The sequence below is a fragment of the Halichoerus grypus genome, chromosome 5 (assembly GCF_964656455.1).
Source record: "Halichoerus grypus chromosome 5, mHalGry1.hap1.1, whole genome shotgun sequence".
Lineage (NCBI taxonomy): Eukaryota > Metazoa > Chordata > Mammalia > Carnivora > Phocidae > Halichoerus > Halichoerus grypus.
In genome coordinates this window covers 16,674,501-16,700,100 of record NC_135716.1, presented here as the reverse complement: position 1 = coordinate 16,700,100, position 25,600 = coordinate 16,674,501, and the positions used below count along the sequence as shown (strand labels likewise).

At 46.1% G+C, this 25,600-nt stretch overlaps 1 protein-coding gene across 1 annotated transcript in view; it reads right to left on the bottom strand.

Moving 5' to 3' along the window:
* ANXA13 (annexin A13) overlaps window positions 1–25,600 on the bottom strand; it is a 55,449-nt gene that overhangs the window by 9,285 nt on the left and 20,564 nt on the right. Inside the window, exons 2-8 of the mRNA XM_078072044.1 lie at window positions 18,807–18,882; window positions 9,972–10,066; window positions 6,630–6,800; window positions 4,247–4,280; window positions 3,823–3,902; window positions 3,168–3,236; window positions 2,374–2,475 (exon numbers count right to left, since the gene is read on the bottom strand). Of these exons, the coding sequence (XP_077928170.1) occupies window positions 2,374–2,475; window positions 3,168–3,236; window positions 3,823–3,902; window positions 4,247–4,280; window positions 6,630–6,800; window positions 9,972–10,066; window positions 18,807–18,882 (627 nt within the window). The remainder of the gene's footprint in view (window positions 1–2,373; window positions 2,476–3,167; window positions 3,237–3,822; window positions 3,903–4,246; window positions 4,281–6,629; window positions 6,801–9,971; window positions 10,067–18,806; window positions 18,883–25,600) is intronic.

Here is a 25,600-nt window from a genome sequence, read left to right as displayed (position 1 = left end):
GGCAGATGCTCAATCGACTGAGCCACCCAGGTGCCCATTACTTCAGCTTTATAACTATACGAGCCTTTCATGTTTGGTCAACTTTGGGACTGTGATGTTCTTGTGTGGTGTAGCAGAGAGGGGAAAGTTCTATTGCTTGGCAGGGATTTCTGAGAGCGTCAGTAGATAAGGCTCAGGCTTAGAGGGCAAATAAAGGGCAAAACCCTAAGTTTTCATGCCCAAATAAAAATTCAACTCTATGCCAGGACAACCTATGCCACATAATATACTCCTGTGATCTCATGCTAGCAGTTTATTGCTTTTAGCCAGAGACCCATGTGAAAACTTAGGAACCAGGGTCTTAAGATCAGGGTAAACTCACAAAAATCACTGATAAAGATCAAGACGAATGATGTTCGGGGAAAGCTTTTGGAATGATGAACAGGTAGTATTTTAGAGCTAGTTTCATGTAAAGAATCATTAAATCAATAAATTATCTTATTGTCCATTTGAGCTTTATTGGACACTGCTGGTTCACATAGGGAGACAACTGACAGTCGTTAGTGTTTACTGAGCACCTGCTGCGTGCCAGGTACTAAGCCCTTTACTTCTATTAACTCATTAATTAATTACTAACCCTATGAAGCAGGTACCATTGTTATCCCTGTTTTACAGTTGGGGAAACTGAGGCGCAGAATCCTTAATAACTTGCCCAAGGTCATATGGCTAGTAGTCTAGTGCAGACCTTTTAAATTTTAACATGCACCAGAATCACCTGGAAGACTTGTTGAAACATACATTGTAGGACCCAAACTCCAGAGAATCTGATTCAGTAGGTCGAGGGTGGGGGCTGAGAATTCTCTCTCTCTCTCTCTCTTTAAATAAGAGAATTTTCATTTTTAACATGTTCTCAAGTGATACTGATGCTGCTGTTTGGGGATTAATTTTGGGGAACAATTGGCCTGGAGAGTATCCTTGCAGGTGGCCGGTACACACACACACACACACACACACACACACGCTCACGTGTATGTGTGTTTCCATAGTGATCACCAACGGCAGCCATCCCCTGAAACTCCAGCCATGGCCCCAGCCATGTGGGAAGAGGGTGTAGGTCATGGAGCAGTCTTCCAGCTCAGAGTCTACACAGCTCTAGGAGCAGAGGCCAAGGGAGTGCAGGGTCCGCTGGCTTTGATCATGACTCTGGGCACGATTTGAAAGCAGAGGGCCCTCAAGGCTTATATACAGTAATGATAAAATTCCTAAGCTTTATTGTCTTTTCATCTGCCGGCAATACAGAGGAAACACTATTTCGAGCGAGGAGAGGCCAGCTCCAGCCGAGGGAGAGGCTCGGGCTGGGGAATCTTGCAGTTCTCATCCACTCTCCCTACCGGCTTGCTGTGTGGTCCTGATAAGTTACAGACGGCGTCTTACTCGGAGCAGACTGCCTTGTCCAGCAGTCCTAGGTAACAGCAGCTCCTCGGCCTACATTATCGTTACTGTAGTGTTGGGGCACTGAAATGAGATACAGGGCACAGAAGTGCTTTGACTAGTTAAAAGCACTTTACAAATAAACAATGGGAGACAAAATATCGGATACTCTCCAAAAGGTTTCTTGCGATTAAAGACTGATTTTCAGGGCGGGGCTCACCACTAAATGCCTTGAAATAACGGCCTCATCTTCTTGGCTTAAAATTATCATTAGATAAAAAATAATTGTAGAAACGTAATTTATACGCGTCTTTGCAGGAGTCTATCTCTGAGGTAGATGACATCTGTCGTGGGAGTGGTAGGCACGTTGTTAGCCCAGCTGTAAATTGGAATAATAACGGGAGAGAACCTTTGTGTGCTTACCACATGCCAGGTACTATTCCGAGCCTCGTACATGTATCTTGTTTAACTCTTGAAAGAACCCTGGGAGGGTGTGATGATAAGGATTATGGTCCCTGTTTTACAAATGAGGACAGAGAGGTTGGGTCACCTGCCAGTGATAGGACCAGGATTTGAACGTGGACGCTGACTCTAGGGCTTTGCTCCTCAACTTGGCTCTCCTCTGCTTTCCTAGGCTCGGTTGGAAAGCAGGGTTTCCCAACCTTGGCACTGCATTTGGGGTTGGATAATTCTTTGTTGTGGTGCATTGTAGGATGTTTAGCATCATCCCTGGCCTCAATCTACTAGGTGCTATTAGCACGGCCTCCCCAACACCCAAGTGACAACCCCAAATGTTTCCAGACGTTATCGAACATCCCTTGAGGTGGGGGAGAAGCCAAGTCACTTCTGATTAAGCACAACTGTTGTCAAAGACCCCTGTAGTTCCCGATCCCTGATCTTGACTACTTTTGGAAATACACAGTTTTAGCGTGACCTCTGTTACCCTAGTACTGGTTTACTTACAATTTGGTAGGCTTGAAAGGTGGCACGTAATTGCTTGTGGCTTCTCTTGGCCAGGACTTCATTGAAGGCGAGCTCGTCCGTGCCCCAGCGGCCTTCCCCTGCCTTGCGGGCCAAATGCAAACATTTCAAAAAAAAAAACCTTTTGCAGAAAGACTGAATATTCTGTTCTGTGACCAGGCCTCACTGGCAGGAAATTATAAAATATGCACTGAATAGAAGTCAAATTGATCCACTGAGCACTTTAAGCTTCCACCCGCGAGTAAACTTCCCATATTTATTTGTATTATTTATGCCCTCCCTTGTTCCAAAATGGATCTGAAGTGGTCAACTCTAGAGTGTAACAGTAGGAACAATTCTCAGAGGTTCACGAGGACCACATATATGAAGAAATATTCTAAAGATCATACTTATTTCTCAAGTAACTCCCATTGTCATGAAATAAAGAAACGTTTGTTGGAAGTAACGCTAATAAATTTTTTTTTTAAATTTTTTTATTGTTATGTTAATCCCCATACATTACATCATTAGTTTTAGATATAGTGTTCCATGATTCATTGTTTGTGCATAACACCCAGTGCTCCATGCAGAACGTGCCCTCCTCAATACCCATCACCAGGCTAACCCATCCTCCCACCCCCCTCCCCTCTAGAACCCTCAGTTTGTTTTTCAGAGTCCATCGTCTCTCATGGTTCTTCTCCCCCTCCGATTTCCCCCCCTTCATTCTTCCCCAGTAACGCTAATAAATTTAAAGAGAGAAAAAGAATTTGCTGAGACTGGCACGTCCGCACACTTACATCATACAGATCTTTGGCATCCTGACCAGCTAGATCTTTGTCCACGTCCTCTCCTTCATCACGATTAGCCTTGAAAAATTGACACATTGTTATTAACTGGAGCTCCTGCTTGACCACAGAAAACAAAAAGAGAAAGTCCTGGAAAGCTGGGGCTGATCTCAGAGGGGCTGCTCTTTGCTGCCATCTTTAGGGCACAACTAAGAAACAGAGTAGCTTCTGAGACAGCACTTGGGCCTTCTTTCTTGTGCAAACCAGGGTCACTCACAAACCCCAGGGACCTCGAAGCAGGCTGAGAGCAACCCCGTGATGTCCCCTAGAGTGACTCCGTTGGAAAGCTAATAGTCTTCCTTTCAAAATACCACATTTCACCTCTCGGAGCTTCCCGGTATTGAAGAAGTCTGAGACTTGGTCCTGGAAGGTTCTGGAAGTCTAGCCTAAGCCCTTTGTGGCAGGCAGAGTTCTAGGATGGCCCCGAGCAGCCCTAGCCCTTGTACGATCCCCTTCCCTTGAGTGGGGTTAAGACCTGTGAACATAAGCTGTCACTCCCATGACTGTGTTATGTTAAGATACAAAGGAGGTTTTACAGATGTAATTAAGGTCTATAATTAGTTGAGTTGATCAAAAGAGATGTTCCCCTTGGTGGGGCTGATCTTACCTGTAGCAGGGACACCAGGATTTTTTTTAGGTTTCCACTGGTATCAGCTTTGACATCTGATTCAAGGCTCCTGTCAAATACTTTTGAAGGAGAAAAAGGGGTGGGGGGAGAAAGCAGATGATTTCATCTCCCAGAGGTATTTTGAAAGGAACATTCTTTAAAATTTTTTATAAATTTTTTAGAGTATTTATTTATTATTTGAGAGAGAGAGAGAGAGAGGGAGGGACAGCGAGCACAAGCAGGGGGAGCAGCAGAGGGAGAGGGAGAAGCAGGCTCCCCACTGAGCAGGGAGCCTGATGTGGGGCTTGATCCCAGGACCCTGGCATCATGACCTGAGCTGAAGGCAGACGCCCAACGACTGAGCCACCCAGGTGCCCCGAAAAGGAACATTCTTTACCCCAAGTCAGAACAAAAAGTCACTTACACCTTTGGTAGGCTTCCTTAATGGCAATGATCTCCTAGGAAGGGTGATAAAAAGAAAAACCATTATTCCCAGGTGGGGTTGATCAGTAGGAGCCACACAGAGGGAAGCGGCAGGAGCCTGTCTCTGGACACAGGATGGCTCCGTACCTTCCCCCAGACAGGGCCACCCTCAGGCTTGGGGCCTGGGCCTGGAGTGGGTCCCTGGAGGTGTGAGAAAGCCCCTCCGTGCAAATATTCCGAGCCACCCAAGTAACACGCGCAGACATTGTCCTTAGTTAAAAGCAAAACTACTAGTGCCAAGCTAACATCTGACTACCGCCTCACGCCACCCCACGTCCCCATCCCCACTCAGGTGGCCCGTGCCGCAAGTTCAGTAAGTATCTGCCCAAATATTCGTCTTCGCCTTTGTATACAAACAGACGTGCTACTGAAAATATATAGAATTGTTTCTTATGACAATTAGAAAACAACTGTTAGAAAAGTGGAATACTGTATACGTTGTTCTTTGACTTATTTTTTACTCACTAGGACGCCTTGGAGATCCAGCTCTGTGTATACCTTGTCACTTAGTGTTTTTTAAGGGGATTCAAAATGTTCCATCCCACAGTAAGCCACCGTGTATTCAGCCAGCCTCCCGATGGATGGACATTTAGGTTGTTCCCAATTTTTCTCTACTCGAAACAGGCTTCATTCAGTAAAGAGTATGCTGTGTGCGGGAGTGCGGGCTTCTCTCTAGGGTGTGTAGTGGGAAGAAGGGCTTTGTATTTCGATAACTCGCGCTGAGTGGCCCCCTCAGGACCTGCCTCAGTTTACATTTAAGCCAGCAGCGTCTGAGAGCAGGCGTTTCCCCAGAGCGTCAAGCTGTTTAAGAGAGTCAGTGGGCGGGGGGGGGGGGGGGGGGGGCAGGAGAAGGTGAAGAGCCTGGGGGAGGGGTGTGGGGGGACGTGGGAGCGGTGGGGGCTGCCCACGTGAGGCCATGCAGCTCCTTCCGCTCTCCTCCTTTCAGCCCACCGCCAGGATCTGCCTGAACCTGAGGGCTGCTCTCTTCCTAATTTTCTTCTCTCTACGGTCAGATCTATTTGATTGGGGGGAAGAAAAGAGCTTGTTTGTTGTCTGAGAGCAGGACTTGAAGGAAACTAGACTGAGGAGGAACCGTAAGAGAAAAATAATGACCAGAACCTTCTTGCCAAGGCTGGCCGCCGTCTGCCCCCATATCGGACGCCTCCTGGGTGGGACTGCCGTGTTTCTGGAAGGTGGGGGTGTTGTGTCGGGAACGCTGTATCCCTGCTGGACAAACCGATACCAACCTCCTTTGCTGACCCTTCCCTACGGCCCAGTCCTGAATGGAAACTCCTTGAAATGGAGGGTTTTTATTCTCTCGGGGAAAGCAGAGAAGCCCGGGGATGCTTAGGAAAGGGGCTGTGGGGTTTAGGCTTAGCCTGGAGCATGGCAGCACTTGGGGAAATACGCCGGATGGCACAGGCCGAGCAGGAACAACCCAGGGTCGTCCGCACTCGAGGCTTTGAAAACAGCAGTTTGGCATCAGAGCCCTGTCGAGGTTTTCCTTGCTGTCTGCTCCAAACATTGCTTCTGTTTCCTACCTGGAGGCTTCAAGAATGTTGGGACTTTCTGGCACTTTCCTTGCTGGACTTGCCCATTCTACATGACGAGTGGTTGTGGGAGAGGGAAGGGGTCTCTGAATAATGCTTTGTGGACCCCCTCTACTCTTGATGAATTCCTTGGGCCTCGAGACTCTGGAACCAAAGACGAATGGGCTCCTACTAAAGTCTTAACAGAGGCTCTTTTCAGCTCCTGAAATCAGGCAGCGTGTGCCCAAGGGACAAGGGGAGAGGTCTGCTGAGAAGCAGAGGGGAACCTCCAGGAAGGCGCCGGCAGCCGGGAGGGGTGTCCTTGGGATCCCCATCTGCACCACCCGCCTTCATGCCTCTTTGCAGCCCTTCCTGTACTCTATGCCAGAGGACAGCCGCAGACAAGGCAGCTGCACAAACATGCGTAGACCACGCATTGCCTTATTCGTGCAGAAGACCTGCAAAGTCAGGCTGGGAAGAGGAAAGTAGAGTCTTGCCTCCTGCATATAAAAGTGTGCATTCCTTTTAGAAAAACAAAAGCTGCGTTGACACAGCTGTTCGGGAAGGATCTGTTCTGTCAAGCCAAGGGCAGCAACACCAGAATTGACAGCCAGAAGACTGGGAGAGGGATCTCTCCTGCACAGGGCAAGCAGACATGTTTCTCTCCAGACGCTTGCTCACCCCCCAAGTGGAATGTGGGGAACAGTTTTCCTTCTGGTTGCTGCAGCCGTCTCTGACGGGCATATGGATGGATGCTCCCTCAGGGGCTGGGGCGGGGGTTTGGCTGGAACTAACCTTATTGGTTCTTGTGCACAGGACCTGGATGAGCACGGCCTCATCTGTGCCCAGACCTTTCATGGCCTTCTGCAGCTGCCGGGCATCGTACTCGCTGGGGCGGTCCAGGAGGGCCAAGGCTGTCTTCTCAAAGTTCCCACTCAGTTCACTCTTGAACACCTCCTCCAGGTCCTGTAGGAAGATAGCGAGAGCCCTGACTCTTGCTTGGGGAATGGCCCAAAGCAGAGGGACAAGTGTTGCTCTCCCCACTGCATGGCCTTGGGGTCAACAGGAAAACTGCCATGGACAACTGGGGGCGGGGGTGAGGGGACAGAGCTCTACTGGCCTGAGTGACCTGCTCTGGAGGACACTGGTGGTAGTCACCTTCCTAGCCAGAGACTTCCTATCCATCTTCTCCCTAGACTGGCAGAGGGGCAGAGAAGGTCCCTTGCTCACGGCTAAAGACCTCCAAAGATGAATTATAGTAGCAACCAGCATTTGCCGGACATTTTAGGGTTCAGAGAGCCTTCTCACTGATCTTCAGAACAGCCGTGGCAGGAGAAAGATTGGCATTATTCCCATTTACTGACCTCAGAAAAATGAAGGACTCACTCCCAAACACCTGCTTGACTAGAAAGGACTGAACTATAGGTTTGTTGTCTCTAGGGGGATCAGATCATTTGTCATCCAAATGCGAATGGGAATGGGTTTGAGAGTGAAAGGGGCAATAATAAAGTAGCACATCATTGCAGGGCAAAACAGGAAAAATGGGGACCATCCTGGGTACACCAGATGTGCAATCGCTTTGGTTAACTTGTTCAGTCTGGAAAGGGAGACACATGGGAAAGCACTCAGGTAGGGAGAAGAAATGAATATGGGAAATGCCCACTGGCACTTGTTTTTAGCAAGTGTCCATCATCATGGATGTTTTCTGGCAAGTGCCTCTTATTATAGGTAAACTGCCTGCTCCTACCTGTGTCTCTCTGACACGACGGGTTAATGATGAAAGGGACAAGAATTGGTGTTCAGTCTAACTAGAGTCGCCAATGTCCCCAACTTCAGTGAAGGACCTCCAAGCAGGACCTTCATGTCCAGATGGCCCCCTGTGGGTCAGACCGGACGGGGGGAGCCCTGCAGCAGCAAGCATCTTAGGAACCCAAATCACAGCACAGAGTGGCTCTGGCCCCTCGGCGACGTGGCAATAGGGCTAACCACACGGTCACAGCAGCTGTGTGACCTTGGAAATGTACTTTCACCAACTGTCAGTTCCCTGCTCTGAAAACTGGGGAGATAATAAGACTCCCCTCTTAGGGTTTTTGGGAGAAATAGCAGAGACAATCCGTGTAAAGCCCAAGCACAGTGCCTGGCACACTTTAAATGTTCAGTAAGTGAGTATTATCATTCCATACTGAAAGGAACTTTTGAAGAATGGGCTAATCAACTCTTTCTCACATGAACCTCTGAGCTCTGAGCCTGGGAGAAAAACCTGGAAGATTTTGCCCCCGAGGGGGGATCTGCAGTCTCATGACGGGGCCGTGCTATTATTGCCTCCGTCTTAAGGTAGCTTCTCCATCGAATGCTGCATCCAGTGAAGGCAGGCCGGCGGTCAGTGCCCCACAGTGTGGATCCACCCAAAGATTGGACATGTCTTTTCAGGTCGGATGGGCACTGTATAGAACTGTAGGGAAGAGAACTCCCAGCTGCCTACTCTTCCAGGCCACAAGCAAGAAAACACATCCCTGTGTGCTTACATTCTGTTTGGACACAGAAGCCAGCTCAGGAGATCTCAGCTCTGATTCTGGTTTTCCTGCTCACTAGCTGTGTCACCTTGGGGTGCATGTTTTCTCTGGAGCTTGGTTGACATGGGGACCTAGATTTGTCCCTTGCCAAGGTCTCCTTGGCAGTCCTGGCTGTCTGAAACAGCTGTGAACTGGTGTGTAAGCAAAGGATGGGCACATGCTGGTGTTGCAAAGGTTGGTGCTAGAAATGCCCAGTTGACCTTTAGCAGAGCCCCCAAGTCTCTTTACTCTGCTTTACCCTCAGGCTTAAGAAGCCTGATCTGACTTTCCACATGGGTAGGGTGGGGGCAGACGTAGCTCTTGAGGGGCTGCTACAGTTAGGCACACTGACAAGGATGAAAGGTCAATGTCATTCAACTCAGTTCCATGCAGGTGAACTGAAGACTCCACTTACTTTCATCAATGTCATCAAGGAATGACACTGACAAGCCTGACTGTGAGGAGAGATGCAGGGAAACTAAAAGCACAGCCATCTGGGCCTTGTAGTGTGAAAAGAAATAGCTCCTCTCATGGCAATGGGTTCTTCAGGAGTGGATGCTGGCCCTGGAGTCAAAAGACTGGGATTGGAGTGTCGGTTCTTTTTCTTACTAAGTGTGTGATTTTGCATGAGTCATGTACAGAGAGGAGCTCCAGGTTTCCTCTCTGTAAAATGGAAACTGTCAAACCTAGGATAGCTTCCCTTTACTGATAGGTGCTGTCGTTAGCCTGCTTGATTCTCTCAGCAACCTGGGAAGGGAGGTAAATTACCATTTTCATTCTGTGTGTGAGGACACCAGGGCCTAAAGAGATTTTTGCCTGCCCAGTATCAAATAAGTAAGATCTGCCCATCTCTATATCTATTTTTACATAGAGGGATTGAAACTGTAAAAGTTTTATAAATATGGATTCGAATACAGCATAACGATTAATATTCATTTTGCATGCTAATAATTCTCATGACATTAAGAAAAGGTTAAATTGTGTTCATCATATATTAATAAAGAAAATAGAAAGCCTAATGCATACTTAAAGATTTCTATACATAACACCATCAGCAACAACAAAAAGAAGGAAAGAAAAGACACATCTAAAGAAAGAAAACCAAGTGTTCATGCTTAATGAAATGGAGGTTTGTGTTTTGTTTGCTTGTTTTTGTTTTTGTAGTTTTCTATCACAATCACTTATGAAGAGTGTATCATTCTTGAGGGCCAGTGAATAGATGAAGAATTCTTGTATGAAGAAAGACCCACCTGTGAAAACTGGTTCTCAAGTCACTGGCCTATCTGTATGTTAATATGTAGACTTGGTCCAAATGAGTGGAAAAATGACAGAGGGATTAATAGAAAAAGGAAGTCAATTTTCAAAAGGAGTTAAGGAATATTGATTTTGTAGGCTATTGAGTTAACAAGGCAATTTCAGTTTCTCTGTAATCAATTAAAATTGTAAAGAGTAGTTTCATCTTGTTTTCTCTTGAGCTAACTCAGTAAAGCTTTAAAGATCTTCTCCGCTGCCTTGGGAGTATAGAGAAAGCAGAGAACGCCTAGGCCAAGGGCTGTATGCCTGCTTTGAGGACCCTTCGGATCACCTTGCCATACAATGCCTTGTACTTTTGCTTGATTTGTTGCCTCTCATCCGATGTCCTGCTTGATAACATCTCAATGATGGCTGCTTCATCAGTTCCTAAAGAGCAGGAGAAAGAAACGAGGCCAAGAGTGAACAAGAAAGAAGATGGAGGTTGATTTTAGTCAATTCTCAGGAAGCTAGGGCCATGGTCAGAGGTTTTGGTGGAACCTAGATGGACCCTTTCACTTTAAAGTCTTGTGGAGAATTGTGTTCTTCTCACTCACTTGACAAATATTCACGGAGGCCTCACATTGCATGAAGCATGGTGCTAGGCATTGTAGCAGAAAGAGGAACGAGTATGGCCTTAATTTCACTCCTAGGTATATATTCCAGAGAAATGAAAACAAATGTCCACACAAAACTTGCACATGAATGTTCATTGCCGCATCATTCATAATGGCTAAAAGGTGGAAATTTCCTGAATGCCCATCAATGGACAAATGGATGAACAAATGTGGTATATCCATACAACAGAGTATTATTTGGCCAGAAAAGAATGAAGTACTGATACATGCCACAATTTGAGTGAACCTTGAAGCATCATGCTAAGTGAAAGAAGCCAGTCACAGAAGACCACGTATTATGTTATTCCATTCCTATGAAAGTGCAGAATAGGGAAATCTATAGAGACAGAAAGTAGTGTGTGGGGATGCAGTGGGTAGGGGGGTAATAGCTAATAGAGTAGGAGGTTTCCTTTGGAGGTGATGAAAATGTTTGAAATTGACTGCGATGATGCTTTCACATACCTGTGAATATATTAAAAAACATTGAATTGTACACTTTAAATGGGTGAATTGTATGGTATGTGAATTTATACCTCAATAAAACTGAACAATCTCAAAAAAAACAAAGTATGGTCTGTTCCTTGGCCTCCAAGTACTTAAAACTGAGTGGGAGAGATTAAAATATAGGCCCAAATTGCTACAAAATCAAGCTCACCCATAACCTTGTCAATCTCAAGAAAAAAGTCCTAACGGGGACCATGATGGGTAGTTGCCTCTTTAAACTTCTGACTATTAACATCTTTAAATCACATTCTTTCTAAAAAGTTGTTTTCCCCTATGCTCAAAGTAATACATGCTCATTGTGGGATATTTAATCAGTACCAAAAACTATAATGAATAAGAAAGAAGAGGAGAATATCCTTTTTAGAATATCCTTTAGAATGTCCATGGAGACCGGATTGGAAAGATGATCTGGGTATTGAAGGTGTGGGAATGAGAAAGACTACTTAAACAGCAAACCCTGAATTAGATTCTTCAGCCTGGATTCAAATAATGCCTCTTCCTTTACTGACTGTATGATATATATATATTATATATATGCATACACACACATACACACACACACACACACACACGCACACCATTGACCCTTGAATAGTACAGGGGTTAGGGGTACCAATTCCCCTTGCAGTAGAAAATTCATGTATAACTTGTGAGTCTCCAAAAACCTAAGGACTTAAGTAATAGTCTACTATTGACCAGAAGCCTTACTGATCACATAAACAGTCAATTAACACATTTTTGTATGTTTTGTGTATCATATATTGTAGTCTTACAATAAACTAGAGAAAAGTAAACATTACTGAGAAAATCATAAGGAAGAGAACATACATTTACAGTACTGTAAAAAGTCTACATATAAGTGGACCCATTCAGTTCCAACCTGTGTTGCTCAAGGGTCAACCATATATAAAATCTCACTAAGGTATTAAACGTGTGATTTTGCTGACATTTTGTAAAGGACAGGGGCTGAAGGAGTTGATTAAAAGAAGAATGTTATGTCACTAGTACTCAGATTGACCAAAATCATGGGAGGTGGTAGCCAAATGATTGAGGTTTGAAAGCCTGTTACAGAATGTGGACTCTGGCCACAGAGACCCAGTGAGAGCCCCACGTGAGGATGGAGGATTGGAGAGATGCGTCTATAAATGCAGGAGCATCTGAGGCCACCAGAAGCAGGGCAGAGGCCTGGGACAGGACCTTCCTAGTGCCTTCAGTGGGGAGTTTGGCCTGCCGACTCCTTAACTTCAAGCTCTGGCTTCCAGGACTGGGAGACAATGGGTCTCTGCTGTTTTAAGCCACGTGGTTTGTGGTACTTTGTTATGGCAGCTCTAGGAAACTCATACACCTACTACCCTCAGCAGTATGTCAAGATTTCCAGAAAGGAGCCCCAAACCCACTTTTCACAGCCAGAGTCTGGAGAGTCCTGCCTTGGCCCATTCCCGCCCCTACTCCCAGTGGCCACTCCCTGTGACTAGCACGGGCTTGGTCACTTTGGAAGGAAACTGAATTAGTTGAACTTGCATCGCTCCCACCCAGCTGAGCGATCAGGATCCGCAAGGAACAAGAGGTGGTAGATGCATTTGATGCCTTTTGGTGGAAGGATTGGGGGAAGACAAATCTGGGTGGTGGGTACGGGGGAGGTGTAGACGGAAGGGGGACATGACTGTAGAGAGGGGGAAGGGAATAAAAAGACTCTCCTGTTTTTTGCTGGTGGAGGCTGACGTGTTTTATCTGTGTCTCGACTCTGGTGCCGCCGGTCCTCACGGCAGAACCTGGGGAGACGGGGATAGGAGAGCTGTGTGCGGGTCCTGGCAAGCTATGTGTCCTCAGACTGTTCACATAGTCTCCGGGATTAGCTCCACCTGTACGATTCTGGGAAGACCTAGCTGTTTGATTCCAGCTGGAGAAACAGAAAATTCTAGGATGAGCTCACCTACAAGAAGAGTGGTGGTTAATCGCCGCCTAGTTCTGGTTCATTTTGAGCACTGTTATTTATGTTGTTCCTCCAAATTTTTTCCTGCACTACCTTTGTCATGGGTATCCAGTTACTTCCTCTGTGACTTTTTTTTTTTTTTTAAACTTCTGAGTGCCAGAAATCTCATTTCAGAAGGGATTTCTTTTTCTCGTAAAACTCTCCTGATTTGGCCCCTCTCTTTCTGTGAGGGCTGCTCCTGCCCAGGTCGAGGGCCTCCGTATCTCAGGCCTGGATCCCTGCTGGGTCATCCCTGGATGGAGCCTTCCTGCCTCCCAGGTGGCCCATTCACTAGATTGTGCCAGCCAGGAATCTGGGGCTCATCCCTGGCTCTCTCCCCTCGCTCCACACCCAGTTAGTTACCACTAAGACCTCACTATTCCACTTCGTTGGTATCTCTCAGACCCACTCATTTCTCTTTACCCTCACCTTGGTCACATTGCTCAGCAGAACCACGGATACCCAATGGGGTTACCGCATCAAACACACTTTGTCCAACGAGCATTCACCATCCCCAGAACATGCTTTGAGCAGCTCACCTGCTCATTCTTCTGTATAAAAGCTTATAATATTGGGCCCTTCAAATCCAGAATAGTCTCGACTCTTCAGTGGGGCATATGAGGGCTTTTGGAGTCCCTTCTACTTGCCTTTCAAAGTCATGTCCCTCCTACCCATCCTCTCCCAGCTTCTCCCTAACCCATGGGCAGCTCCGAGAACAAGCAACACTTTCTTTCTCACCTCTGGGTCTTTGCATGGGCTCTTCCCTCTACCTGGAACATCTTTGTCTTTGATCCTCACCTTCGCTCCCACTCCTCCTTGAGGACTCAACTCAATGTACTTTTTCGGAACAGATGAGGCATTCTGCCTTCTGTGTGCCTCACGTGGCCTGTTCTCTGTCCATCTCTGCCATGCCACATTGCACGTCCCGTGGGCCAGGGGGGTTCACTCACTGCTATAGCCACACAGAAGAAGCCTCTTAATATTCATCAACTTGCTGAATGCGTGGATATTTAAATGCATGCATATATGGGTGAATGAATGAATGAGTGAGTGAATAAAGACTTCTGCATAGCATTATGAGAGATCTTGTCTCTGCATTAGTGTAAGCTTCATGTGCCACTTGGGTGGGCTCTGTGTAGCTGGGACCAATTGGAAATCTACTCTGATGCCAGAGTCAACCCGTATCTGGATAATTCAGGAAAGCCAACATTTTAAAATTAATGTTTTTTAGATTTTCCTTCCTGGAATGCTTTAGAAAGTGAGACCAGGGACCAAAGCAGTTCTGGGATGGCTCAGCAATAGCCTGGAGATTGGGGGAGAGCATGGAAGTGACCAGATTTCCCTCAAGCCCTTTGAATCTGGGTTTCAGGTTTATCCTGGGAGGCTTTCCCACTACCCGACCAAGAAGTGATTTACTGAACAATGACCTCATTTTACATTTCACAATATGTGTGTCATATAAGCAGTCTGTGCTGCTGAACGATTTCCTGTAAACATTTACAATGGTTTGAGGCACTGGGGCCAGTCCCCAGTGGTTCTGGGAAAGACTTCTTAAAAAACAAGAAGGAACCTCAGCCCTGCCTGTGCATCGGACACTGCAGGGTAATTATACAGTAGAGGTCAGGCCCAGGGTGATCAGCCTCCTCGCTTTTGCTCTCCCAGCAATTTTCTGGGAGGAGACTGAGCTGAGTTCCAGCAGGAGGGAGGCTGCTGGGTTTGAAGTGCCCTCCTCTTCACACCCGGGGCCCGTGTGCCACATAAGGGATCTGGGCAGCGCGCTGGGGGCTGAGGCTCGTCTTCCCCTGCAGGCTCCACACGTCAGCCCCAGCAGCCTGGCTGAGCAGGGGGCTGTGGGCTTCCCAATCCCTTGGTGTCTCCTTTGCAAATGGGGGTGCAGGGAAGGTAGAGGAAGCCACGAGTGAGGAGAACCTTGCCTGCCAGGGAGGGTCATTGCTTTTCCCTTGCCCACTGTATTCGTTTCCTGAGGCTCCTGTAACAATGACCACAAGCTCAGTGGCTTAAAACAGCAATATATTCCCTCACGAGTCAGAGGCCAGAAGGCTGAAATCATGACATTAGCAAGGCCACACTCCCACCAGAGGCTCTGGGGTCAAATCTGTTCCTCGCCTCTTCCAACTTCCGGAGGCTGCCGGCAATCCTTAGCTCAGCTTCTGGAACATTACTCCACGCTCTGCTTTGGCTCCACACGGCCTCTCCCTGCGTGTCTGCTTCTCTTCTGCCTCTCTCTCTCTTCTTTTTTAAAAATGTTTATTTATGTAATCTCTGCACCCAACGTGGGACTCGAACTCACGACCCTAAGATCAAGCGTTGCATGCTCCACTGACTGAGCCAGCCAGGCGCCCCTCTTCTCTTTTAAAGATACTTGTCAATGGATTTAGGGCCCACCCAGGTAATCCAGGTTGATCCCTTCTCGAGGTCCTTAACTTATTACATCTGCAAAGACCCTTTTCCCAATTAAGGTCATATTCACAGGTTCTGGGTGGATGTATCTTTGGGGGGAGCACCATTCCACCTGGTACACCCGCAGTGATGAAGAACAAAGGCCACTCAAGGGCGGGCCTCCTCACTGCTCATACTGATCTAATGGGCTTTGTGGGGATTTTGGATCCGAGCTTATTGTTCAAAAGGAGCCGACTAGCATGTAATGAGGGCCAATGAAGTGCTGAGTACTGTGATGCCTCCTTATCCTCAGCCCCTCTCTGTAACGAGGCATTATTAGCTCCATTTTGCAGTTGAGAAAACTAAGGTCACAGCACCAGAAGGTACCAGAGCAGGGGCTCAAAGCCAGGTCCAAAATTCATTCCCATGCCTAGTGAGGGGAAAGAGAATTGGGCTCGGGGTCATAAGATCTGAGTTCTAGACCTGGTTCCCCTCCAGTGTGGCTTGAACAGCATTAACCTCAGTGGATCTCAGATGGATTAGACCTTGCTCCCCAAAGCGCAGTTCTAGGACTCGTACCATCAGCATCACCTGGGAACTTACTAGAAATGCAGGATCTCAGAAACTACTTAGAACTACCAGTCTGAATCTGCGTATTAACACCCTGGTGAGAAGTCATGAACTAGAACTAGGGTAATCTCCATGGCAGCTTTTCTTTCTGGAGCCTCTTTCTGTGTTTCTTTGAGGGAGAATGACAAGCATCCTTTTACATTTCAGAAAGGATAATAGGTATTGGGTCCATGCACTCTCAGGTTTAAGGCCTTCTCCTCAGAAGGGCCAGCAGAGGGGCACGGAGTTCCAAGAGGAAGGCCTGACAAAGAGTGTCGGTGTAGTGAGGAGGATAAAAGGCTGTTCTGGATTAACCAAGACCCACACCACACACATCGTTAGGACCTAGGAAAGCAGGGGCACCAAAGAAACAAGGAAATCTGTAAGTTTTATGTGATTTGGAAAAATCAAATATTATTTTAGGATAGAGCATTCTTATTTTGAATCCTGTAGGAGGATGAGGGGGTGGGGAGTGCACATAATCTTTCTGATGAGTAGGGCCCCTCCAGCCACTGTGCCCCGTAGAGTGGATACATGTGGCTATGCAGGACATGAAGTGTGGCTGGGTCAAGTTGAAATGTTCTGTAAGTGTAGAATATACTATAAGTCTTTTGAAGACTTAATGTGAAAAAAAAAAGGTGGTCAAATATCTCATTAATAATTTTTATATTGTCTGTTGAGATATTTTTGATACAGTATTGACTTAGCTAATGTGTATTATTTAAATTAATTTCACCTGCTTTTTTTAAATTTGGCTTTTCAAAAACTTAAAATGACCTATATCACTCACCTTTGTGGCTATGGGACAACATGGTCCTAGTTATGTAAAGCCAGCCCTGGTAGGGCTGGGATATCAATGAGACGGGTACATGGTCTGGAGGACAAATTTTGCCAGATACAATTTTGCTTTGGCTTGCACTTAAAAAAAAAAGAAAAGATTTATTTATTTATTTGCGAGAGAGAGTGGAGGGGCAGAGGAAGAGAGAGAATCTCAAGCAGATTCCCTGCTGAGCGCAGAGCCCAACGTAGGGCTTGATCTCACGATCTCGCGATCTCATGACCCTGAGATCATGACCTGAGCCAAAACCAAGAGTTGGATGCTCAACTGACTGAGCCACCCAGGTGCCCCTGGCTTGCACTTTTTAATAGAGGTTGGAATTCTAGAATTCTAGACCTTCAACCAAATCATAGTTTTCCAAGATGGCCCTAGTTTCCAATCCCCCCACTCTCATTTCCTAACTCTTCGACCGTGGCAAGATATTTAACCTCTGAGCCTCAGTATTCTCATCTGTTAAATCATTAGAATACAGCTTTATAGGGTTGTTGAGAGGGTTATACAAGACGACCCGTGTGCAGTGCCCAGCTTAGCACTTGGCACATAGAAGGTGCTCTACAACAGTAATCAGCACAACAGTGGTACCGCCTTGAAGCCACATCCAAAAGGGAGAAGAAAACACTGATTTTGGCATTCAGTAGGTGCTCCATCTGTTCTTTCTGAACTTAACTCACTAAGTGGCTAAGAATGTGGAGATTTATCATTGACTGCAGCTGAGTCATTCCCATACCCACTTTGTTCCTGTCTCCAACCCACATCCAGGTGTCAGGACCTCACTTGAGAAGCAGCAGGGAAGCACCTGTGAGGCTGGCTCAGCCACTCAGCAAGACTCAGAACTATAAACATCCTACCACTTCCAGGCAAACATGGCTCCCGACAGCTGTTGTCCAAATACAACATGAGCCAGGTCAGGATATGAGCAAGAAGCAACTCCTCTCTGCTGAGCTTTCCTCTGATGCCCCCCCACCCCCCACACCCAAACCAAGCAAGCTAGTTGTCATTCTTCATTTCCAGCTCCCTCTCCCTCTGATTTATTCAAGAACACTTACTATGTAAGCGTTCACTTACTTTTACCACTTTCCTACCAGATCTTCTCCAACCCCAACTCCTTGGAACTTCTCCAACATTTCTTGGGCAAGACAGACTATTTTATATTCAGATAGTTCCTTATATTGAAGCAAAATATCTCTTCTTAGAACTTCCACTATGGATTCCAGTTCTTTCTCTGGAGTCACCCAAAGAATTTATGGCCGTATTTGTTGTACCACAATACCCATTCCTAGGAAAGTAAATCTTCACTGATATACTTCTAAGTAAAAATCTAGCACCTGTTTTTGCAAAACAATATGCAAAGTGAAAGAAGCCAGATGCAAAAGGTCACATATTGCATGATTCCATTTATATGAAATGTCCAGAATAGGCAAACCCATAGAGACAGAAAGTGGATTATGATTGCCTGGACCTGAAGGGAAGGGGGCATGGGGAGTGGCTGCTAATAGAAATGGGGGTTCTTTCAGGGCAGTGAAAATGTTCTGGAATTAATAATGACGGTTACCAATCCTGTGAATATACTAAAACCTGGGTTTCTGGGACTAGAAAGTTGTTTCATCAGAGACCTCCTTGGGTCTCAGAGACTCTCCTCATGGCCTTATTTCTAGATGCTCTCCCCTTCATCTCACCTTGTTATTGGGGTTACCTTATTCCTGATCTCTTTCTTAGTCTCTTATCCTTAGTCATGCACTTACCTTAGGCATCGATGTAAATGGCTTCTCTGGTCTTGACCCTTGATTCTTGACCTTGGCCACAGTTTTATGTTTACTTGATCTGCTTCTTAGATGCAGTTCCCAGATCCCTAATCCAGCTTTCATCAGACCCTATTTCCCACCACCTCTCATGAAAGGGATCAGAGGGGCTTGGATGATATTAGGATTGCATGACTACACTTCTCATGAAGTTTCTTCGACCTCGAGGTCAAATTCAGTGTCATGGTATCCAGTTTTCAACTATCCTTTTGAATCTTGAAATGCATTAGGATCTGATTATAGTTTGGGGATCTTTTACAAAGAGAACCCTAGAAGTAATTAACTTGGGTTAGTGTGGAATGCACAAGGTCATCTTCCTAAGATCATGGGAAAGTTGGACATGAGATCAAATTTAATCAACTTCAAAAGTAAGTTAAAATACAAAACATACCCATTCCTTTGCAGGCTTTGTTCAGCTTTTTGGCATCCCGATCCACATCAAAACCCTGATGACTTCTCTCTTTGGCCTGGAGAAAATAATTGAAAAGGTGAGTGGACAACATAGGCATTCTTGAATTATCTCTGGCTGACATTGGTAGTTATCTGGAAGATGAAGAAGTCATCCAAATGAGGGACCAGCTGCCACTTTACACGTGGGTACATGTGGAAATCAGCTGGGGAAACTCTGGCCCCACAGAGATGACTGGTACTCCTTGGAGCCAGCTGGCTTTGGATGACCACTGAGAATGGGCCCCTCTGTTCGTAAGGACAATCAGCCTGGCCATCTCTGAGATGAGATGTTTTGACATCAATCCTACCTTTGTGTGACTGCCTCTGAGACAGAGAATGATACAGTGGGCCAATGTCCTGGAATGCTCATTCTCCCCTTTTGCCATGAGACACAAGTATGTCTAAGGAAAAGGTGTTGCCAGGCAGAAAATGAAGGTTCTAGGGTCTTATCACAGAAGAATTTGGTGACCTGGACTAAAGCTTTGCCATCCACACAATGAGAGATACAATATTTAGTTTGCCAGAGATACCTACGGAAGAGCAATAGCAGCGTTACTGGTTTTTACTGTTCCTTGGGGAGAGAATATTCTGTTTATACACTAAGCTAGTGTTTCTCAGACTTTGGTCATTGGTATAGTACATACACCAATTTGCTATTGAAGTCTACATTATTATTATTTGCTTATTATTTTTCTTTCAGCTGACCTCCTTGGTTTTTACTCAAAGTTATTTTAAAAAGGAAATCTTCTATTAGCACTAAAATGGAAAAACAGTATTAGTTGCCTAAACAAAAGGTCAACATAAAAATAAATGTGTTGCTATTAAAAATGTAAAGATGTGAGGTTAATTGCAGTGACACTACTAATAGCTTTGAAAAGACCCTGTGTTTTCTTAGTTCTTGGCCTTCCCTCACAGAGATTCTCTTTGATGACATGTGTCCCTTATTTCCCATCCTTCGATGAAGGCTGGTGTAAGTGCTATTGTCGATACCATGTACCCGAGTCCCCTGTCTTGTCGTTCATTTCCTTTGGCCCCCATAGGGAAGAAATAGGAAACCAGTAGGCCCAGTAGACATGTTGTGTTTGTCTGGCATCACTATTCCTTTGGGGGGCTTCCCTATCCCCCATTTTATGTGTTTTCATTGGGGCTGTCAGTCATGAGGGTTAAGCCCCATTGTCCTGCCCCTGGGTGGACACAGACCCTGTCAGTCTGGCAATCGTGACTGGCTCAGAAGGGGGGGGTATAATCCAAGTAGGATCAGAGTCTTTTCTTTGGTTGATATTGAGATATTGAAAAAGAGAGAGAGAGATATATATCTTCTGACTGGGCTTGTTCAACTGAGAGAGTGAGTCTAGAGAGAAGCAAGGCAGAGACAAAAAGAGTGGAAATATTGAGAGAGAAAGAGAGATTGAATACCACTGTATAAACCCTCAGACACAGAAATGCTTGTTTCCTAGCACCTCCCAGTTTTGTTAATGAACCACCACTTTCTTGAAGTTAATGAGTTGGATTTCTGCCCTTGCAACCAAGTGTTCTGACTCATATCCGTGGACTAGAGGAGGGCTGGCTTCGAGGCCTTGGTTAATGGACAATCATGTAATCCTAGAGCCAAAGGGATCTTTTAGGGCCACCGATCACCTCTCTGCTTTATGGAATAACTCCATGGCGGGGCCCATCTTGAAGTATCTATTTCTGAAGCACGCGGGCAAGGGGACTCACATTTGTTGAACACCTGCCACATGCCTGACAATTTCTTTGTTTACAGACCTTTCTTCATTATCTGGGTTCAGGACATCTGGGTTCAGGCAGGTTAGGGAATGTGTCTGAAGCCTCATGGGACATAGGGCCGCACCCGGCTTGGATTGCCTCCTCATACCCACGCTTGGTCCCGTGTACCATCCTGCCTCTCGCTCCAAGTATGACTTGGGCCTTTTTGTTCAGCAGGGGGATGACATATCCCATTTTTCTTTCCAAATGTCTTGTGTGGCGTGAGAAAGCTATCTGGTGCTGCTGAAGGCTTGTTGGCAGGATCAGCGCCATAATTTGCAGGGCTCAGTGCAAAATGAAAATGTTGGATCCGTGTTCGAAATGGATTTAGAACTTTAAGATGGTGACATCAGAGCATTAAAGCCAGTGCGAGGCTTTCTGGGCATGGGGCCTGTGTGACTGCACGGGCTGCACACTCTACAGCCCGTCCTGCCTACTGATTGAATTCTCTGAGTGTGGGAGCGTGGGAATAGCAATCTCAGAAGAGCGCATGGTGTCTTGGCTTTTCATTAGAAGTATTTTGTGGAGGGTTCCGGTAGTTAGAATTGAACCAGAGCAGCCGACATCTCCTCTTAACAGGTTGATTCATAAACTGCTCTTTTAGCCTCCTCAGTGCTGAGAATGTGGTGGGACACTTATTCTCTGCCCCGCTTCACATAAATGGAGACAGAGACGCTGGGCTCTGTGAACAGCTCTGTAGGTGGTGGCAGAGGGCAGAGGGGCTGGAGTTCAGCTGGGGTTACGTTTGCTCAGGCCCAGCCCGGCAGGGCGGGGCCAGAGGGACACATTTTTTCCTCATTTGCGCAAAGATGCGGCCAGGACTTGCAGAAGCCATGTGGGGACTTGCTTAAGATGACTGGGCCAGCCTGGCTCTGTCAGGTATGAAAGGGCATTCCCGTCCTTCGTCCCCTTAGTGTTTTAGTAAGGTGGTTCCATGATGCACCTGTCACAGAGTTATGGGAGCACAAAGAAGGGGAAACTGTATCTCAGAGGCTGACTCATTCTTAGTCAACACCAAGTGTTTGAAATTAAAAAAATTAATGTAAGTGTCTATTAAAAAAAAAGAAAAAAGGGAAAAAACCCTCTGAATGTCTAGTTTATCCAAGGCTAAAAAACAAAGATGTGTCATTTGGTCCAAAATAACAGTGACATGGGGGAGGGGGGCAGTGGGAGAATGTTGAACCACATGTTAGGAATAAAGATGACATTGAGATAACTTTTCCCTTTTTGCTTAATTGAAAATGCAGCGTTTAGTTAGTGAGACCCCTGTTGGACTTCTGACCGATAGAACCGTAGGATGATAAATGTATGTTGTCTTTAAAAAATGCAGCGTAAAATTCTCTATCAGACGCACAACCACGGGTGGAAATCAACCATTCCCAGGTTCCTTCTAAGAACCACTCTTAGCCATGTTGGTTATCTTTCCTAATCCAAAGAGAATTCGGTCTTGTTCCTCATAACAGCAGGCTACTTGGTGTCGGAGTGAAGGAATCATGTGATGGGACTTATTTACAAGTGGGGAGGGAGGCGAGAAACCAGTCTGTTAGGAATTTCCCCTCTGCGTGGCTGGGACTGCCTCCACAATGGACGCATTCATCAGTGCTGCCCAGTGTTGATGCAAGGGGTGGCCTTGGCTTGTTCTGAGGAGCTGGGTAACCACCTTCCCTGGAATGTATATGGAGCGGACATTCCACCTCCATTGTTCATTGTTAGCAAGCCAGGCAGCTGACTTTGGGTCCTCAGGCTCGGTTGCCCATCAGATTTCATTTTTGAAACCTGAGGCCACTGAGCAGAACTTCCACGCAAGGATCTGCAGGAATGCGCACGTCAGACACAAAATGGCCGTTCAGGGGACTCCAGTGTGAGGACAGACACCACCGTGAGGATTTAGGCAAATACACGATATTCCACCTGTTTTCTAGGCAACATAGAGGCAGAGCAACATTCCTTTTTTGTTTTCTTTCAGTTTGTCTCTTCACAACAGTTGCATGACACTCATGAGACACATTAAAAGGGTAAGATGTTAGATGTTAATTAAAATGATTACAGAAGTCTGGACTTTGAGCCCACGTGAATCCAAGCTTGAATGTGGTTCTGTCCCTTAGCAGCCATGTGAACTTGGGCCATTAACCTCTAAGCCCTCATTTTGTCAACTGTGAAATGGGGGCAATGTCTCCCTTATAAGATCTGAGGCTTATGTGAGATAACATTTTAAAGGCTAGCTAGGGAGCCACAGAACTGCTAGGGTTTCCTCTGCTTCTTTGGGTCAGCTCTTGGTTTTTGGTCTCATAGTGATACTAGTTTTCAATTCTGCGTATTTTGATTGGACACATTTGGAAGATAGTATATCTATCTATCTATCTATCTATCTATCTATCTATCTATCTATCATCTACCTATCTAGCATCTATCTACCATCTATTTATCTATCTACCTATCATCTACCTGTCTATCTATCGAGAGATATCTTCCAAACTTGATATTGTGAGATATAGATATATCTCTAATGCCCCAGACTGGATTTGAATTCCAGCATAGCTGCTCATTACTCATGTGACCTTGGGCAAGTTTGGGAACCCCTCAGTGTTGTGGTTTCCTCACGGCAAATGTGGATAATAATAGTGTCTACTCATAGGTCTCTTATGAGAATCGAGATGGAATCCTTCATACAAAGCATCTAAAATGAAGCCTAGCAGAGAGCGTGTGCTTGAAAAATGTAAACGATTAATATTTACTAAAGGCAGATCAGCAACGAAACTTCTAGAATATTTTAAATCCTCTCCTGCTTGTGGGGTTTTCACTTTGTAAACGGCACGCCAAGGATCAGTTTTTCATTGATCACCTGCAGTTTGGATCTAGAGTCCCAGAGACATTTTTTCCACACCAGGCAGTAAAGTGGCTCGTAATTCAGGCTGTGTGGAGTTCAGGCGACCCGGGATGACACCCCAATACCGCATTTTGTTAACTGCCTCATTTGACTAGCGTGATAATTAGCACCTCATGGAGTGTGAGGAGCTCACTGAGATACAGCCCTGGTGGGGTGCTTACCGACGTGCGAGAGTAGTAAGGCTCACAGTGGAAGCAAATACCATTAACTCGACAAAAGGCACTGCCTGGTGCATGGATAAGCTGGTGTCTTTCAGTCTTGTTTTTGCTTCCTTCCAGTATGTCTACTTGGCGCTTCTCTGTGTCTCCATGTTCCTGCATCTTATTTTTTTTTTTTTTAAAGATTTTATGTATTTATTTGAGAGGGAGAGAGAGAGAGCACGAGCGGGGTGAGGGGCAGAGGGAGAAGCAGACTCCCTGCTGAGCAGGGAACCCGATGCCAGACTCGATTCTGGGACTCCAGGATCATGACCTGAGCCGAAGGCAGACTTAACAGACTGAGCCACCCAGGCATCCCCATGTTCCTGCATCTTAAATAAGGAAATGAATCATCCATTTTTCTGGAAGAAGGAGGCATACAAAATAAACTGAGATACTATGAGCCTACAGGCAGTGTCACCTGGGCAGAAAGAATGCTGAAAACACCCACTCTTTGAAATGACTCAGACACCAGCCAGCTACAGCACATCGATTGCCCAGGAGAGAGGTTGGCTCTTGTCTCAAGTTCCAATACCACCCCTTGCCCATAGCCCCACCAGCCAGAAGGGTCCGAGTGGAGAAACAGACACCTGACCAAAGGTTTCTGCCCCAGTGCAGTTCAAGGAAAGCTTAACTCCTAGGATCGAAGAGAACATTTTGAGAAAATCTTCCTCCAGCTTGCAGCAAACTCTGGGGATAGAGTTTGTGAAAAAGTTGGCTGAAGGATATGATTGGCAGACAGTTGCTTTGTACTATATGGTAACCAGGATGTTCCAGGACCCAGCCTTAAGTGTACTCCTATTTAACGAGACTCGCATTCATCAGTCCTGGTGACCTGATCTATTTGGAGAGCATCAAAACTGGAAAATAAGTATATACTTCTCATGAGAGACATGTGAATTTAATTAAAGAGCAATATGCAGCAGGCAAATTAGACTCTCCTCAGGAGGGTTCCTCCTCTCTCCCTGCTTCCTTCTCTTTTTTTCTCTTCCTTCTTTTTTCCATCCTCCTCCCCTTTTCCTCTCTCCCCTTCCTTCAGCAGACAGGTAGTGAAGATCTGCCACATGGCAAACGCTGCCCCAGGTGAGGGGGACTTGATCGAAGAAGTTAACAGGGAAGCTGATCAACGACAAGTGAATTTATGGTAGGATGCACACTGTGGGAGTAAATAGCTGGGAGGAGGAAAAAGAATTTTTAGGGAGAGGCTGACATTTGTGCTGGTTCTTGAAAGATGCCTAGGAGTTAGGCAGGCAAAATACAGACATACGTATATACATTAATACATACATACATACATACATACGGAGAGATGAAGGTGGGGGAGGGACACTGCGGGGAGAGACTGCAGCAGGATGCTTTCTGGGTCTGTGTACATGTGTGCCTACCTATGACCTGCCATTGAACTACTGCAGAACAGACCTGATTGATTTAAACAAGACATAATGACATCACATGGACTTGGGAGTAGGACCTACTGTATTCAGTTATGCTTTGACCCTTGCCAGTTGTACGACCCCCCTGGGCAAGCTGACCCATCTCTCTGAGCCTTTGTTGTCTTGGGTTTAAAGTGGAGGTGCACCTGCTCACGGGTAGCTTGAGGTTTGGATGCATTTGTGTGTGGGAAGCAGTGCCAGATTATACAGCGAGCACTTGGTTGGTGGCATGTAGGAGGTGCTCAGTGACATAAGGATGTAGGGGTCACTTGTAAACCCTGAAGCTTTATCAAAATGTAATAGGAGTGGCATTTTGATTCTTTGCTCTTTCCAGTGCAGTTCCCCAGAGGGCCCGGCTTGCTGCAATTTCCTCGGTAAATATTTGAAAGCGTTTGCCTGGTATCCAGGCACTGAGACAGGAGGGCTCTGAGGAAGTGCTGGAGAGCAGAGG